The sequence below is a fragment of the Papio anubis genome, unplaced genomic scaffold, assembly GCF_008728515.1.
Source record: "Papio anubis isolate 15944 unplaced genomic scaffold, Panubis1.0 scaffold107, whole genome shotgun sequence".
In the NCBI taxonomy this organism is placed as follows: Eukaryota; Metazoa; Chordata; class Mammalia; order Primates; family Cercopithecidae; genus Papio; species Papio anubis.
Window position 1 is genome coordinate 24178 of NW_022159822.1, and position 16014 is coordinate 40191.

At 38.4% G+C, this 16014-nt stretch overlaps 1 protein-coding gene across 10 annotated transcripts in view; it reads left to right on the forward strand.

Annotated features, from left to right (window-relative positions):
- LOC116272447 (membrane cofactor protein) overlaps nucleotides 1-16014 on the forward strand; it is a 43298-nt gene that overhangs the window by 3282 nt on the left and 24002 nt on the right. For 6 of the 10 annotated variants that reach the window (XM_031661206.1, XM_031661204.1, XM_031661203.1 and 3 more), the window contains exons 2-9: nucleotides 1722-1910; nucleotides 2258-2360; nucleotides 4365-4450; nucleotides 5939-6136; nucleotides 11654-11836; nucleotides 12239-12283; nucleotides 12396-12440; nucleotides 15108-15149. In XM_031661206.1, coding sequence (XP_031517066.1) covers nucleotides 1722-1910; nucleotides 2258-2360; nucleotides 4365-4450; nucleotides 5939-6136; nucleotides 11654-11836; nucleotides 12239-12283; nucleotides 12396-12440; nucleotides 15108-15149 — 891 coding nt within the window. The remainder of the gene's footprint in view (nucleotides 1-1721; nucleotides 1911-2257; nucleotides 2361-4364; nucleotides 4451-5938; nucleotides 6137-11653; nucleotides 11837-12238; nucleotides 12284-12395; nucleotides 12441-15107; nucleotides 15150-16014) is intronic. The other 4 variants (XM_031661208.1, XM_031661205.1, XM_031661210.1 and 1 more) reach the window with 2 other exon arrangements.

The window sequence follows — 16014 nt, forward strand, 5'->3', positions numbered from 1 at the left end:
CATAAGCATAAATCAAGACAGGTATGAAACCTAGAGAAAGTGAAAATGAGAACTCACGATGTTAGGCAGAGAGAATACATGGATTAAAATAAACATTCAATTTTTGGAGCAACTCAGTCTCACAAGGAGAAGGTTTTGTAAGCAGACAGTGCTGTGCATGGGAGACCTGCCCTCTCAAAGGTAATTGCCAAATGGTTCCAGATAGCTGAAGGAAACAATGTATCAAAGTTCAGGCCAGTCTCATTCATTCCTCCAGTAGAGGAACTGCTTTTTTGGACAAAATCCCCAATCTCCTGTTGTATGTGGTCTCTTCTGCCTATTTTAGGTGTTTTCCTTATTTCCGATGAAAGAAGCCAAGATCAGTAAGTGCTTACACAGTAGCTTCTCAGTTGCTTACTCGGCATACTACCATGCATAAGAGAGCAGTCCATATCTGGTCACCTGCCAGGATACCAGAAGACTGGGAGATAGGCAGCACGAGAAATGGCCTAATCTTCTTTCTCCACTGTGCTGTAGAATGATTGTTTTCAATATGAAATTGGTTACAATATATTATTCACATTGTTTTGTGTTTGACAGCAGTGGACTTTGAGTACCAATTTTTTTGTGGATAGCTACTATGAGTGACATATTGTGCTGCATGTTGTGGCTGCATGGATGAATGGAGTTGGCCATGTTAACTATTAAACACAAAAGCATGTGATAATTACCTGAGAGATCCATGCAGGAGGAGATTCCAGGGGAAGTTGACTGATCACTGCTTCCCAGGGAGAGGCAGAAAATGCTTCCTGGAGGAGATGATGGGTGGATTAAGGAAGATAAGAGTTGAGCAGGAGTTGTAGCTACTGGCCAGGGAGGAAGGGTATTCAGAGCAGAGGGAGCAAGGTGAGCAACAGCACCAGGATGTGACACTACTGGACTGCCAAGCTACTCAGTGTGGCAGAGTAGGGCAAAAGAGGCAAGAAATAAGGAAAAGGATTAAATCACAGGGCAAGTAATTCTGAAAAGCAACAGGCTTATCAGGAATAAACACTCATCATCATAAACTCAGACTTTCACTTTATTATCTGTCCTTTTAGGGCAGCTTGAGCCTTTTGTTTGACTTAGCACAACATGAATCCAAACTAGGGTTGTTTGATCTCCCCAGGCACAGTAGCAGACAATTTATTGAATACTTATTGGCAGATAGAGTTTGTCAGTGTCAGCATTTCTTGAGCACCCACAAGGTGGGTGGAGTATAGTAGAAAAAGAAGAACATGTTCCTTGAACCCCAGGAACATGCCTTTTAAGAGAAGATAGCCTGAAGCGACAAGCTATTATAAGTTAGTGTTTTAAACTATGGAAGAACAATCTGAGCAGAGTGCTCTATACTGTAGAAGACTTCTTAGAGGAGAAGTTACTTTTGAAATGCATTTAGAAAAATGTGGGGAAAGATGCGTCCGTATATTTTTTAAGACCAAAGACATTAATGCTGTCTCTTCAGTTTATTGGTGAATGCTTATTCCCAAAGAAACCAAAAGCTAATAGGATTGTTACTTAAAACATGCAAGTCCCATTTCCTCCACTACTACCAGCACTCAGGTAAAAGCATGGAACAATCATTTAAAATCTTGCCAAGGACCTTTCTGTTTTTTCTGTACTACTTGCTGCCAGACCACAGTCATGGCTCATTAAAGTGCTATCAGTACTTCATCTTCATGTTCCTATTCTCTTATCCCTAGATGCCTGTGAGGCGCCACCAACATTTGAAGCTATGGAGCTCATTGGTAAACCAAAACCCTACTATAAGGTTGGGGAACGAGTAGATTATAAGTGTAAAAAAGGATACTTCTATATACCTCCTCTTGCCACCCATAGTATTTGTGATCGGAATCATACATGGCTACCTGTCTCAGATGACGGCTGTTATAGTAAGTAAACGAGCCCCCCCTTTTTTTTTTCTGCTTGCTCTAGAGATTCCTTCCTTCCTTCCTTTCTTCCTTCCTTCCTTTTTTTTTTTTTTTCTGCTTGCTCTAGAGATTTGCACATTTTGGGGTACATATTCCACTATGGTGATAATGATTTTCTTCTTGTGAAATGAGGTTTAAGATAGCAATGCATTATTGCGGGCTTTGAGAAATCAAAATCTCCAAGAAATCTTTTTGTAAATAAAGAAAATAATATTCCCATGCATTCAAAAGAGCACTGCAGAATTTTGATTCTGATTCAGATCTGTTTTATAACTGGATTGAAAACTGTCAAAATTATTTTCTTTTAGGAGAAATGTGTCCACATATACAGGATCCTGTAAATGGTGAAGCAATCCTTGTAAATGGGTCTTACGAGTTTGGTTCTGAGTTACACTTTATTTGTAACGAGGGGTAAGTTGCTCCTTAGAGGAAATAAGGGAAATGTTAGTAATTTTATTTTTGTTTTGCTTCTCTTCTTAAGCTTTCCTGTAAACTTAATTTTGCTTTCTATGTGGCAAGTTATACTTCTAGCCAAACAACTCTTGGATGTTTTATGGAGATAGGCAAGATATTAAAGTAAGTAGAAAATAATTGATACTGAAGGAAAGCAAAACTCCTTGTTATTTCTGACAATAAGTCTGTTGTAAGCATTAAGAATGTAGTAATCATGAGAATTTATCCTTCACAACTGAGTGTCCCCTATTTAAATCTGCCAACTCTTAGAGTTTAAGTAGGGCTCACAAAAATGAGAAATAGAATTGCCAACTACGGATACGCTTGTATCCAGATGACTCTGTTAAGTGTTACCAGACCAAAACTGACCTGGTTAGCCTTTACCATCATGTTGATCAAAATCTCTCAGTTGAAAAACCTTATTTTTGAGACTGCTACAATGTGAAGCATCTCAAAAACCGGTACTGAGTGCTCAGTAATAGCCTTTGTTCTGTAGAGATTTTGAAGTCTTATATATTGGAGATACTAGACATTTGAGATAAATGTGCATTTAGAGAGTAAATGTAATTTTCTGTCCATTTTCTCTTGCTAAAACAGAACACTTAAGGCTAGGCATTCATAAAGAAAAGAAATTTATTTGGCTTATGTTTCCAGAGGCTGGGAAGTTCAAGGGCATGGCAGTAGTGTCTGGCAAGGGCTTTCGTGCTGCATCATAACATGCTGGAAAGTGAAAGGGAAATGTAGCACCTGCAAAAAAGACAAAGCACAAGGGAGGGGCTCTCGCTTTATAACAATGTGCTCTTGTGGTAACGAATCGAAGCCTACAAGAATGAGAGCACATTCCCTCAAGAATTAATGAACACCCTCTAGAAAGGCATTATCCTGCTTAATGACCTAATCATTTCTTAAAGGCCCCACCACCTCTCAGTGCTGTTACACTGGCAATTAAATTTCAATATGAGTTTTGGTAGAGACAAACCAGATTCAAACAACAGCAGTAATACACCATAATATAGAAAAAGTAAGTGAGTGTTGGAGGAAAAATCAGCTGTGACTATGTAAGGCAACTGACAGTTTTTAAAATTTGGTCAAGTAGAAATATTGGAATATTCAGTTAACACATACTGCTTGCTTGGCACACCGAGGGATACCAAAACTTTAAGACACTGACCTTCCTAAAAGAAGTTCTAACCTTATTGAGAGACAATATATACTGAGAGCTATAAAAGCAAAATCCTAAATGAGGAATACCAAATAAGTAGAATTATTCATGATGATTCAGAGTCCAGAAGGAGGAGAGATTCCTATGATTTTAAATCAGGGAAGATTTCATTGAGTATAGGGGTATACTTAACGAAAGTATTCCTATACTCAATGAGCTATTCCTAGAAATACACTCTGTTCTAAATAATATTAATAGGAGCTAAAACTTATGTGCACTAACTATGTGCCAAATGCTAACTTATCTAATCCCCTAAACAACCCCATGTACTGTTATCCCCTTTTAATCAATTAGGAAACTGAGTGAAGGAACTTTAAGTGATTTACCCAAGCTCAAGCAACTAGGTAAGTTGAGAAGCAGGGACTTGAATCTAGGCATTCCAGCTCTAGGGCCTGTTCTCTCTACACAGTCCTTGTCCTTACTGTGCAAAGTGGTGTGAGAAAAGGCACAGAAATGAATGTGTGATGTGATTGCAGGAGGCAGCAAAGAGGTTGGGCAGAAAGGCACAGCAGAGTTATTTAGACATCTTTGCTCTTGGCCAATATGTATTCAAATGGAGAAACTCTATTTGATTAAATTGCAGATTTATTTAGCACTTTCATTACATAGTATGTTGTTTAAGAAACCACCTCCTCAAACTACTGCAGTATAGAAAAGAAACCATATAAAAAGTTCCTTCATTATTATGTGTGTCTTATTAATTGCTATGTAAAACAGTAACCCTTTCTTTTCTCATTTAGTTATTACTTAATTGGTAAAGATATTCTATATTGTGAACTTAAAGACACAGTAGCAATTTGGAGCGGTAAGCCCCCATTATGTGAAAGTAAGTAAATTCTTTTTTTTTTAAATTTAGACCAGTAGTCCTCAAAGATTTTTGCCTCAGGGAACCCTTTACACTTCAAGATTAACAAAGATCCCAAAGAACTTTATTTTATGTGGGTTATATCTATTGGAATTTATCATATTGTAATTCAAACAGAGAGGTTTTTAAATAATTATTGATTCGTTTTGGTTTTGTTTTTGTTTTTCCTAAGACAGAGTCTCAGGCTATTTCCCAGGCTGGGGTGCAGTGGCACAATCTCAGCTCACTGCAGCCTCAGCCTCTCCGGTAGCTGAGACTTCAGACATGTGCCACTATGCCTGGCTTTTTGTAATTTTTGAAGAGACGGGGTTTTGCCATGTTGCCCAGGCTGGTCTTGAACTCCCGTGCTCAAGCAGTCTGCCTCCGTGGGCCTCCCAAAGTGCTGGGATTACAAATGTGAGCCACCCCACCTGGCCTGATCAATTTGTAAGAATAGATGCAATACAAATTAACATATGTAACATTTTTTATGAAAAATAAAAATTTTCCAAATAAAAATAAAATTAGTGAGAATAGTGGCATTGCTCACATTTTTTTGCACATCTCTTCAATATCATGCAAAGTCATGCTAAGCCTTTGGAAAAAAATCAGTGTATTCTTATTAGGATCAGAGTGAAAAAAGACAATAATATTTTGGTGGCATTGTGAACCACCAATTTAGATAATGAATATATTTATAAATTGCAAAGGATTTCTCCACCATCACTGAGTTAAGCATATTTTCTCATTAATTGTCAGCATTTCTTGTGATGACTAGAACAGAACTTAGCATGGCCTTGCAAATAAATATAGGCGTATTAGGCCGTTTTTGTATTGCTGTAAAGAAATACCTGAGACTTTGTAATGTATAAAGAAAAGAAGTTTAATTCGCTCATGTTTCTACAAGCTCTACAGGAAGCATCATGCTGACATCTGCTGGGGGTTTGGGTAGACGTCGGGAAACTTAATGATCATTGGGAAAGACAAAGGAGGAACAAGGTGTCTCACGTGGCAGGAGCAGGAGCAAGGTGGGGAGGACGGGAGGCATTGCACACTTTTAAATAACCAGATCTCCCAAGAACTCAGTATCATGAGAACAGCACCAAGGGGATGGTGCTAAACAACTCATGAGAAATCTACCCCCATGATTCAAACGTCTCCCACCAGGCCCCATCTCCAACACTGTGGACTCCAATTCCACGTGAGATTTGGTGGGGACACCGATCCAAACCATGTCGATGGGCATTTACACTTTGAGAAAATGAGATTTGTTCTGAAAGTTAGTTACTACATTAATGGTTTGAATTTGGGATAATATATTTGCTCATAGAAACCTTCTTTTAAATCCATATTGAATTCACAACCAGCTGGTAGAAACCCTATGTTGACGAATTTATTGAAGACATAGAAATTTTACTAAGGCTGTCTTAATCTTTTACATTTCCTTTCCTCATTTTCTTCATTTTTAAGAGATTTTGTGTACACCACCTCCAAAAATAAAAAATGGAAGACACACCTTTAGTGAAGTAGAAGTGTTTGAGTATCTTGATGCAGTAACTTACAGTTGTGATCCTGCACCTGGACCAGATCCATTTTCACTTATTGGAGAGAGCATGATTTATTGTGGTAACAATTCAACATGGAGTCATGCTGCTCCAGAGTGTAAAGGTAACCTTTCAATTTATTTCCTTCTTCATTTGTAAGTACTCTGGAAACATTTTGTAAATAGTTTTATCTACAAATAAACAAAGCAGGTGTATGTGCTTCCTCCTCCTGTATAATTGGTTTCTAATTTATTTTAATACAGGTCAATTCAAGTCAAAAAAGAGTTCTAGATAGAGTTCCCTATTTCTCACCCCTACATGTTCTTGGCATTTCATTTTATACAGTGTGAACTGCTGTGTATCTGTATGAGTTAGAAGTTTTTGTTTGAAATAACCAAAAACAATAAATCAACACACACTAGCTTAAAGAAAGTTTCATCTTGTATTATAAGAAATCTAAGAGTTCTGGCTATGGTAGTGGTAAACTGTAACAGACTAATCATCTCACAAATAAAAATGATAAACTCTGATTAAAAAAAAGAAATTTAAAAGACCAAATGTTTAAGGCACTCTGGAGTGACCAAAAGTATGAAGACCCTGTAGGGGACTTGCCCATTTAAAGAAAGAAATCGCTGAATAATTACAGTGGTTTAAAAGTATATACTCCCAAAGTACACCTGAAACATTCTCCAAAGTAGACCATATTCTAGACAATAAGACAAATTTTTAACAAACTTCAAAAAATTGAAATCATTCAAAATATATTATCCGATCACAATAGAATGAAAGTAGAAATCAATAACAAAGCCAGTCTCCAAAGAACTGGAAAGTATACAGGACACTTCTAAATAACCCATGCATAAAAGAAGTAGTCAGCAGGGAAATTACAAAGTGTTTTGAATTTAATAAAAACACAACATGTCAAAATACCCAAATATGTAGGATGCAGCTAAAGCATTGCTTACAGGGGAATGTATAGCATAACATACTTGTGTTAGAAAAAAAGAAAAGTCTCAAATCAATGATCTAATTTTCCACCTTAAGAAACTAAAAAAGAGCAAGTTAAATCCCAAACTAACAGATGTAAGGAAATGATAAACATAGAGCCAAAATCAATGCAATTGAGAAGAGAAAAAAAAAGAGGAACTCAATGAAACCAACAGTTGTTACTTGGAGATCAATGAAGTATGTAAACCTATAGCCAGACTGACAAAAAAGACGCAAATTAACCAATACTGAGAATGAAAGAAGTGGCAGCCAGGCACGGCACCCCCGCCAGCTTGAAGACCCTGCCCTCCTGCAGCCGGCAGGGGCAGTCACTCCCGGACTTGTCCTTTTAGAAGCTCCAGCTTTACCACTTGCTGGTGGAGCCCAACCACTGCCATAGGGTCCTCAATGCCAACACGCCTGGCAGATCCAAGAGGAGATGGCCCAGGATGGGATGTGGTGAACAGTGGCACCCGAGAGTGTGGGGTGGGTGCTGCTCCACTGCCTGGTTTCTGCAGAGATCCTGTGCCGGTGGCCTGTGCCCGCCATGCGGGAGCCAGAGGGGGTGTGCCATGCCCCCCGCTTTGGACACTGCTGTATGAAGGGGCCAGTTTTCAGACCTTTCCTCTGTCACCTCAGCACTGGCGCCAGGAGTCCTGACAAGCAGTATCTGGGAGGTGGACAGCCCTGGGGAAATAGAGGAGACTTTCAGAAGTATCTAGATATTTATTTGAAATACTGAAGACCAAAAACCCCAGTTTGCATGGAAGAGCTGGCCTCAGACGTGGTCAATTCCTACGACGACCTGGACACACGGTGCTGATCCACACCGTGGGAGGTGGCCCTGCAAAGCATTCAAAGGTTTGGCCCTGTAGCCGCCCCGCCTCCCACCTCCAGCTGCAATTGCATTCTGACCTGGGCAAGTAGGAATATGTGGTGGAGATCCTGATGGAGACCTGAGCCAGGCACCCCAGAGTGCTGGCCAGACGTGGAGTACGGGATCCAGCTAAGGGAGTCTGGCCGGCCTGTATCCCCCCAGCCTTGTTGGCTCCTCTGCTAATTCCAGCAGAGTCTGCAGCCCCAGACCTGTCCCCTGTCTTCCCCTCTGCAGAGGGTAGGCCGGAGGCTGGTCTCAGTGGGAGCTAGGGTTCTCCTCAAAGGCTTTTTGACCTTGGGGCAGTCTTGACATCCCCACAGCCCTACGCCCCTCGTCCCTTTTCATGTCTCCTGGAGGATGGCAAGCTGCAACTGCAGCAATCTTGTTTAAATTTAGGTAGGTGAATTTCTTAGAATTAAGTTTTGTATGTTTTGAGCAATAAATTCTCTTAAGATATATATTTTTTAATCTTCTTATGTTTTATCTCTGAATATTTTTTATTTTTTTCAATGTATGTTTTTTCTGGAAACATTCTGTGCTGCTACATTAGAGCCTACACAGTTGTAGTTGGTACATTTCATTCCTTTTGGTTTAAATAAGGGATTTTATTTTGCAGTGAGTTTCCCTGTATTGTTATTGAGTCAACAGCGTTAACGTATGATTTTTTTTTTTTAATACTTTAAATTTGTGTGCAACCCTTCTCCTTTATGTTCTGTGTTACGGTGAGAGCTTGGTCAAAATGGGGAACACACACACAGCTGCTACATTTTTTTTTTGTCATTGGAAGATCTGTGCCATGTCTTCCTAGACTGAAGTGTAAATTATGGAGGGTTTTATTTGTCAATTTATATGTAAATGTCATTGAAGGCTAAGGTTAAGTCTTTGGAAATCACAGGCACCAGTTGATCTTTAGAGACCTCAGATCCCTTCAGGTGGCGCCTTGTGACAGGTGGTGTTCTGGGAGGCTTCTTGTCAGGTTCAGCAGCACAGGCACCTGCTCTGGGCATGGACCGCGCTCCTGGGGTGTGCATGGATGGAGCTGCGGTGCGCCAGTCACACGCGCTTGGAAACAGCGTGTGCTGCTAGATTGGAAATGCCTATGTTGCTCTGTTAAATTGGTGCTGGAGCAAAAACCTAAGGTTAAATTTAAGTCTGGAATGAAAGAAATCTGAATCCATGCAATTAATGGCCGCTTGATCTTGAGAGTCTTGAGAGTCCTGCCTCAGGAAGTGAGGTGGGGGTTCCTACACCTTTCACTTTCCTTCTTCATGTCTACCCCACATGTGTTTCTCATGCTTTTTCTAACTTCTCCAGCCCTTAGCCAAAAAGCTTTATATTCTTTTGTGCATATGACTATTCTTTAATATCGGTGATGTAAACTTCACTTGAATAACAAAATTATCCAACAGACAAAAGAATGAGAAAGAGAGTATCACTAAATATCCTGCAGACATTTAAAGGATGATAAGGGAATACTATAAACAACTTTATGCCTACAAATTTTACAACTGAAATGGACAGATTCCTTGAAAGATACAAAATGTCAAAACTCACTTGAAGATATGGATAACCTGAATACTCCTATAAAGAAATAAAATTTGTAGTTAATAACCTACTGCAGGCCCAGATGGCTTCGCTGGGGAATTCTACCAACCATCTAAGGAATGAATAATAGCAATTCTACACAAGTGTATCAAGAAAGTGCAAGAGAAGGGAACACTTCTCAGCCCATTTTATGATGATAGCATTGTCATGATACCAAAGCCAGAAAACAAAAACATTATAAGAAAATTACAAATAATATCCTTGATGAACACAGGACCAAAAGTCTTCAACAGAATATTAGCAAACCAAGTCCTGTGATACGTAAAAAGAAAAGTAAATCATGACCAAGCAGGATTTACCCTATGAATGCAAGATTAGTTCAAATGCAAAAATTAATCAATGTAATTTACCACATAAGGAGACTATTAAGGAGAAAGAAAATCATGTGATTATCTTATTAGATGCAGAAAAACAAAGTGTTTCACAGAATTCATCATCTTATTTTTTCATGATAAAACTTCTCAGCAAACTGGGAACAGAAGGATACTATCTGTCTTACCCTGATAACAGACATCTACAAAAATCTCACAGCAAACACTACACTTAATGGTTCAAAAAAATTATACGTAGTGGTAAAAATAACATTGTACTTAGTGGTTAAAAAAACCTTAATTACATTTCTGTCTAATTAATAAAGACCTAATTCTGGAAGGAAAGCAGTGAAGATGTCCACTCTTACCACTCCATTCAGCATTGTACTGGAGATCCCACCCAGTACAATAAGGCAAGAGAAAGCAATTAGGCACACATATTGGAAAAGAAGGAATAAAAACTGTCTCTACTCACAATGAGATGTCACTAAATACCTATTGGAATGGCTGAAATTTAAACACACACACCCCAAACTGACAATACCAGGTACTGACAAGGATATGGAGCAGATGGAACTCGAATATGCTGATGGTGAGAATCAAAGTGAAATGACCACTTTGGGACCTTTTTGGCAATTTCATATAAAGTTAAATCATACAACACAGCAACCCAAATAAACTGAAAACATTTTCACACAGAAACTTATATGAGGATGTTCACAGCAGCCTTATTCATAATCACCCCAAACTGCAAATTGCCACACGTTCTTGAGTTGGTGAATGAATGAACCACCTGTGCTACCTCTAAAAGATGGACTCATACTCAGCAATTAAAAGGAATAAACTCCTGATTCATGCAACCACAACACAAATGAATCTTGAAAGCATCATGCTAAGTGAAGCCATACTAAGAAGGCTGTGATTCCATTTATGTGAAAAAGTCCCACTATAGGGATAAAAGTAGATCAATGGTTTGCTGGTTGTGGAAGTGGGAGTGAGGGGGAAGAGGGGTAACTCACAAAAGAGCATGAGGAAATTCTGGAGAGTAATGGAACTTTCCTGTGTCTTTACTGTGGTGGTAGTTACATGATTATTTGCATTTGTCAAAACTCATACAGCTGTACACTTGAAAGGGTGAATTTTACTGTATGTAAATTATATCCAATAAACCTTTAAAAATATCGTTAGGTACAATTGGACACAACAAAAGATCAGTGAACCTGAAGACAGGTCAATAGAAATTGAACCTTATTTAAGAAGAAATGTTGAAAAAAGAAAGAGAGAGGCTTACAGACCTGTGGGAGAGTATCAAGCAGTGAAACATACATGTAATTGGAGTTTTCAGAAAGACCGGAGAGAGAATGGTGTAAAATATTATTTGAAAAAATATTGGCCAAAAATTATCCAAATTAGATCCAAAACAACCTCAGATCCAGGAGATTCAGTGAACCTTCAGCAGGATGAATAAATTACTAAAATTTGCCACCACCACCGACCCCCTGCAGTAGTTTAGTAAAAACTACCAAACAAAAGTTTAAAAAGCAACCAGTGAGTGGGGAAAACAACAAAAAACCATATTACATTCAGGAGGGCAGGGACAAGAAAGAATGACAGCCAGCCAGGTTTTCTTAAGAAAACGTTACAATATGGTTATGTCTGTTAGTACTGAAAGAAAAATAAAACACCCTAGAATTCTATATCAAGGAGAATATATCAGTTAATATTTAAAGTCTTTTAAAAAATGTTTTTAACATCTTGCATTCCATTCCTTGTCTCTGTTCCCAATGGAAATTACTACTTTGTACTACTTTTTCTGTTAAAGCAGATATCCATTAATTCTGAGGTTTCTCTAATTTTCCAGTGGTCAAATGTCGATTTCCAGTAGTCGAAAATGGAAAACAGATATCAGGATTTGGAAAAAAATTTTACTACAAAGCGACAGTTATGTTTGAATGCGATAAGGGTTATTACCTCAACGGCAGCGACAAAATTGTCTGTGAGAGTAACAGTACTTGGGATCCCCCAGTTCCAAAATGTCTTAAAGGTACAAAGGTGATCTTTTTTCCGTCTTGGTTTGTTATTGTTGCTGTTCGTTTTAGACTTTACTTCTTTGATATTAACTGTCAGTCATACAGAATAACTGAAAAGAAACAATTTTAGTATTTAACTCTGTCTTGTATTCATTTTTGTGCCATCTATATGACATGAAATTCACATCAAATCCTGCTGTTGTGATTTTGTGTGCTTTTCCAGGGTTCTTAGCATGTTATGTACATTGCATGGGTATATGCTTCTAATATTTTTATGTATAAAAAGTGAATTACAACTTTTTGGAGTGAATTGAAACAGGCATTTTTATCTAAGTAAGTCAACAGTGGCATAATTCATATAAAAAATGAGAGCAATAACTCTCAAGTGGTTGATCTTCTAACATTTTGTTTTCTAGTGCTGCCTCCTTCTAGTACAAAATCTCCAACTTTGAGTCATTCAGGTTTAGTAGCTTCTTCCTTATATGTCTCAAAAATCTTGTAAATTCCTGGAGAAAATGCCAGCAATAACTCCCAAGTGTTTGGTCCAATCTACATTATTATTTTGTTTTCCAGTGTCGACTTCTCCCACTACAAAATCTCCAACGTCCAGTGCCTCAGGTTTAGTAATATCCTGCTTATATTTTTTTCGAAAATCCTTTAAATTCCTGGTGATTTTTAAAAAAATCCTTCAAATTTCTGGTGGTGTCCACTTATTTTTAGTAATGAAAGGAGGGAGGACATTTCTATAGCCATTTTAGTTGTTATGCATAGTGATTCTAAAATTATTTGCCATAATCTGCAGATATTTGCCATAATCTGCAGATATAAACAGGAATATGACCTTGGGAAAGTTGTATAAATTTTGAGTGTGTGTGTGTGTGTGTGTGTATATATAATATACATATAGTATATTGTGTGTGTGTGTGTGTGTGTATATATAAATTGATTTAGTACCTTCCTTACTGCGTATTAGTAAGGTATAAGTGGGATGCATTAAAAGCACTTAGCACAGTGCCTGGTATATAGAAAGGTCTTAGAGCTAGCTAATATGACTTATCCTACGCTTAAATTAATGTTAGGGAAGGGGAAAGTTCATGTATGTTAGTTAATATGTATGTGTGTTAATATGTTTGTTCGTTAATATGTATGTTTTATGTCATCAACTGTGCTATTTTATTCTTTTCAGAAGTGATCTGTTGACACCTTTACTGAGTTTGTTCCTATTGCATGACTCTTTCATTTTCTGGAATGCAGCAAGTTTGAGTCTTCTCATGTAACACATTTAAACAGGGAAATTTCTGCTGTCCTCAGAACAAGATCTATATTTCTGCCTCTTCCCTACCTGCCCCTCTTCTACACCTCATAATGTTGCTTTTTTTTTTCTCTCTCTCTAGTGGGCAGTTTTATCTGGCAATAGCACTAAATGTTATAGCAACTGAAAGGCAGGAAAAAGTCCTTATTTATTGAAATGAAAAAGAAGACTTTTGCAGGGACTCCTGGTCATCCACTGTGCTTATGACTGGAGAGATTATTTTGATATGACGGGAGGAATTATCCTGATTTAATCTCTGGTTTCGCTTTGCTTGCAGCAGAAGCAAGAGACAGTAGTAATTGTGGGTAGAGCTTTAGTCTGGGCAGAGTGTGCTTAGTTAACATCATTTCTGTGGTCTTCAGTTTCCCTTTAGTATAATATGAGTGTTGAACTGAAATCTCAATCAGTGGCTTCTAATTTGATTATATATTTCCTATCTCCCTAATATTTTAAAGGATCGAAAGGAATTATGCATGTTAACATAGTAATTAAAATACCTTCTTATAGGCTGGGCGGGGTAGCTCACGCCTGTAATACCAGCACTTTGGGAGGCTGAGGTGGGTGGATCACGAGGTCAGAAGTTCAAGACCAGCCTGGCTAAGTTGGTGAAACCCCATCTCTACTAAAAATACAAAAATTAACTGGGCATGGTGGCAGGCACTTGTAATCCCAGCTACTCGGGAGGCTGAGGCAGGAGAACCGCTTGAACCCGAGGGGCAGAGGTTGCAGTGAGCCAAGATCATGCCACTGCACTCCAGCCTGGGTGATAGAGTAGGACTCCATCTCAAAAAAAAAAAAACAAGAAAAAAACAAACACACACACACACACACACAAACAAAAACAAAATACCTTATAATTCCTATAAGAGCTTGGTAACTGGTAGCCTCCTGAGTTGAGTGCTGTAGGGTTTGAGGGTCAGGAAGAGATGGGTTTTTTAGTGGACTGATATATAAGCAAAACAAGATTGCATGTGCAATTTATACTCAGTGAGGCATCCATGCTTACTAACGTGCTGCTAGTGGGCATATGCACTAAGTTTGTTGATACAGTCTTTTGAAAGAATTGACGATAAGCATTTCATAAAGTATTTATAAAACACTGGTCTAGCTTAGTGTTGGGAGAACGGAGAGCAGAAGAGAGAACTGCTTGTGATAAAATGTTTATTAAAAAGAGAAAATGCAAGGATATTTTTTGAAACATCACAAATCAAAATTCCTTACGGGATTGTCAGTCATTTTTTATCATCAGTTAGAGGAAGACTAAATAACAACATAATGATGTCAAGGTAGATCTAAATGTGTTAACATGAAGAAATGTCGAGGAAGTCCTAAGTGGAAAAGAGAAAGATGTAAATTATGTAGTATCATACTACTTACAGTTTTTTAAAAAGAAAAATATGTTTACCCCAAGCACATTCCTTTTTTTTTTGAGAGAGTCTCGCTCTGTCACCCAGGATGGTGTGCAGTGGCGCGGTCTCAGCTCACTGCAGCCTCCGCCTCCCGGGTCCAAGCAGTTCTCCTGTCGCCTCAGACTCCCAAGCAGCTGGGATTATAGGCGCCCACCACTACACCGGCTAATTTTTTGTATTTTTAGTAGAGATGGGGTTTCTCCATTATGGCCTGGCTAGTCTCGAACTCCTGACCTCAAGTGATTCACCTGCCTCGGCCTCCCACAGTGCTGGGATTACAGGCATGAGCCACCACGCCCAGCCTCACATTACTTTAATGATTTACTATTGGTTATCTTCTAGGATTTCCATTATAAAATACAAAATGTAGTGAGCATTCTTGTACATACATCCTTATATACTTGTGTAAATATATATGTAGGTTAAATTCTAAGATGTGGAATTGCAAAGGTTGTAAAGTATGTGTAGTTTTCATTTTGATAAAAAGTCAATATCAAAATTAAAGTCATAATTTTATATTGATAAGGCCCTGGTGAATTTATAAAATCAAACTTATTTTTCTAGGTCCTAGGCCTACTTACAAGCCTCCAGTCTCAAATTATCCAGGTTGGTTAACCCTTTATCCTACTGATATTATTAAGAATTTATTTATTTATTTATTTTTATTATACTTTAAGCTCTAGGGTACATGTGTACAACATGTAGGTTTGATACATAGGTATACATGTGCCATGTTGGTTTGCTGCACCCATCAATGCATCATTTATATTAGGTATTTCTCCTAATGCTATCCCTCCCCTAGCCCCCCACCACCAACAAGCCCTGGTGTGTGATGTTCCCTACCCTGTGTCCATGTATTCTCGTTGTTCAACTCCCACCTATGAATGAGAACATGAAGTGTTTGGTTTTCTGTCCTTGCGATAGTTTGATTAGAATGATGGTTTCCATCTTCATCCATGTCCCTGCAAAGGACATGAACGCATCCTTTTTCATGGCTGCATAGTATTCCGTGGTGTGTATGTGCCACATTTTCTTTATCTAGTCTATCATTGATGGGCATTTGGGCTAGTTCCAAGTCTTTGCTATTGTGAGTAGTGCTGCAGTAAACATACATGTGCATGTGTCTTTATAGTAGCATGATTTATAATCCTTTGGGTATATACCCAGTAATGGGATTGCTGGGTCAAATGGTATTTCTAGTTGTAGATCCTTGAGGAATCACCATACTGTCTTTCACAGTGGTTGAACTAATTTACACTCCCACCAAGAGTGTAAAAGTGTTTCTATTTCTCCACATCCTCTCCAGCATCTGTTGTTTCCTGACTTTTTAATAATCTCCATTCTAACTGGCATGAATGATACCTTATTGTGGTTTTGATTTGCGTTTCTCTGATGACCAGTGATGATGAGCATTTCTTCATGTGTCTGTTGGCTGTATAAATGTCTTCTTTTGAGAAGTGTCTGTTCATAT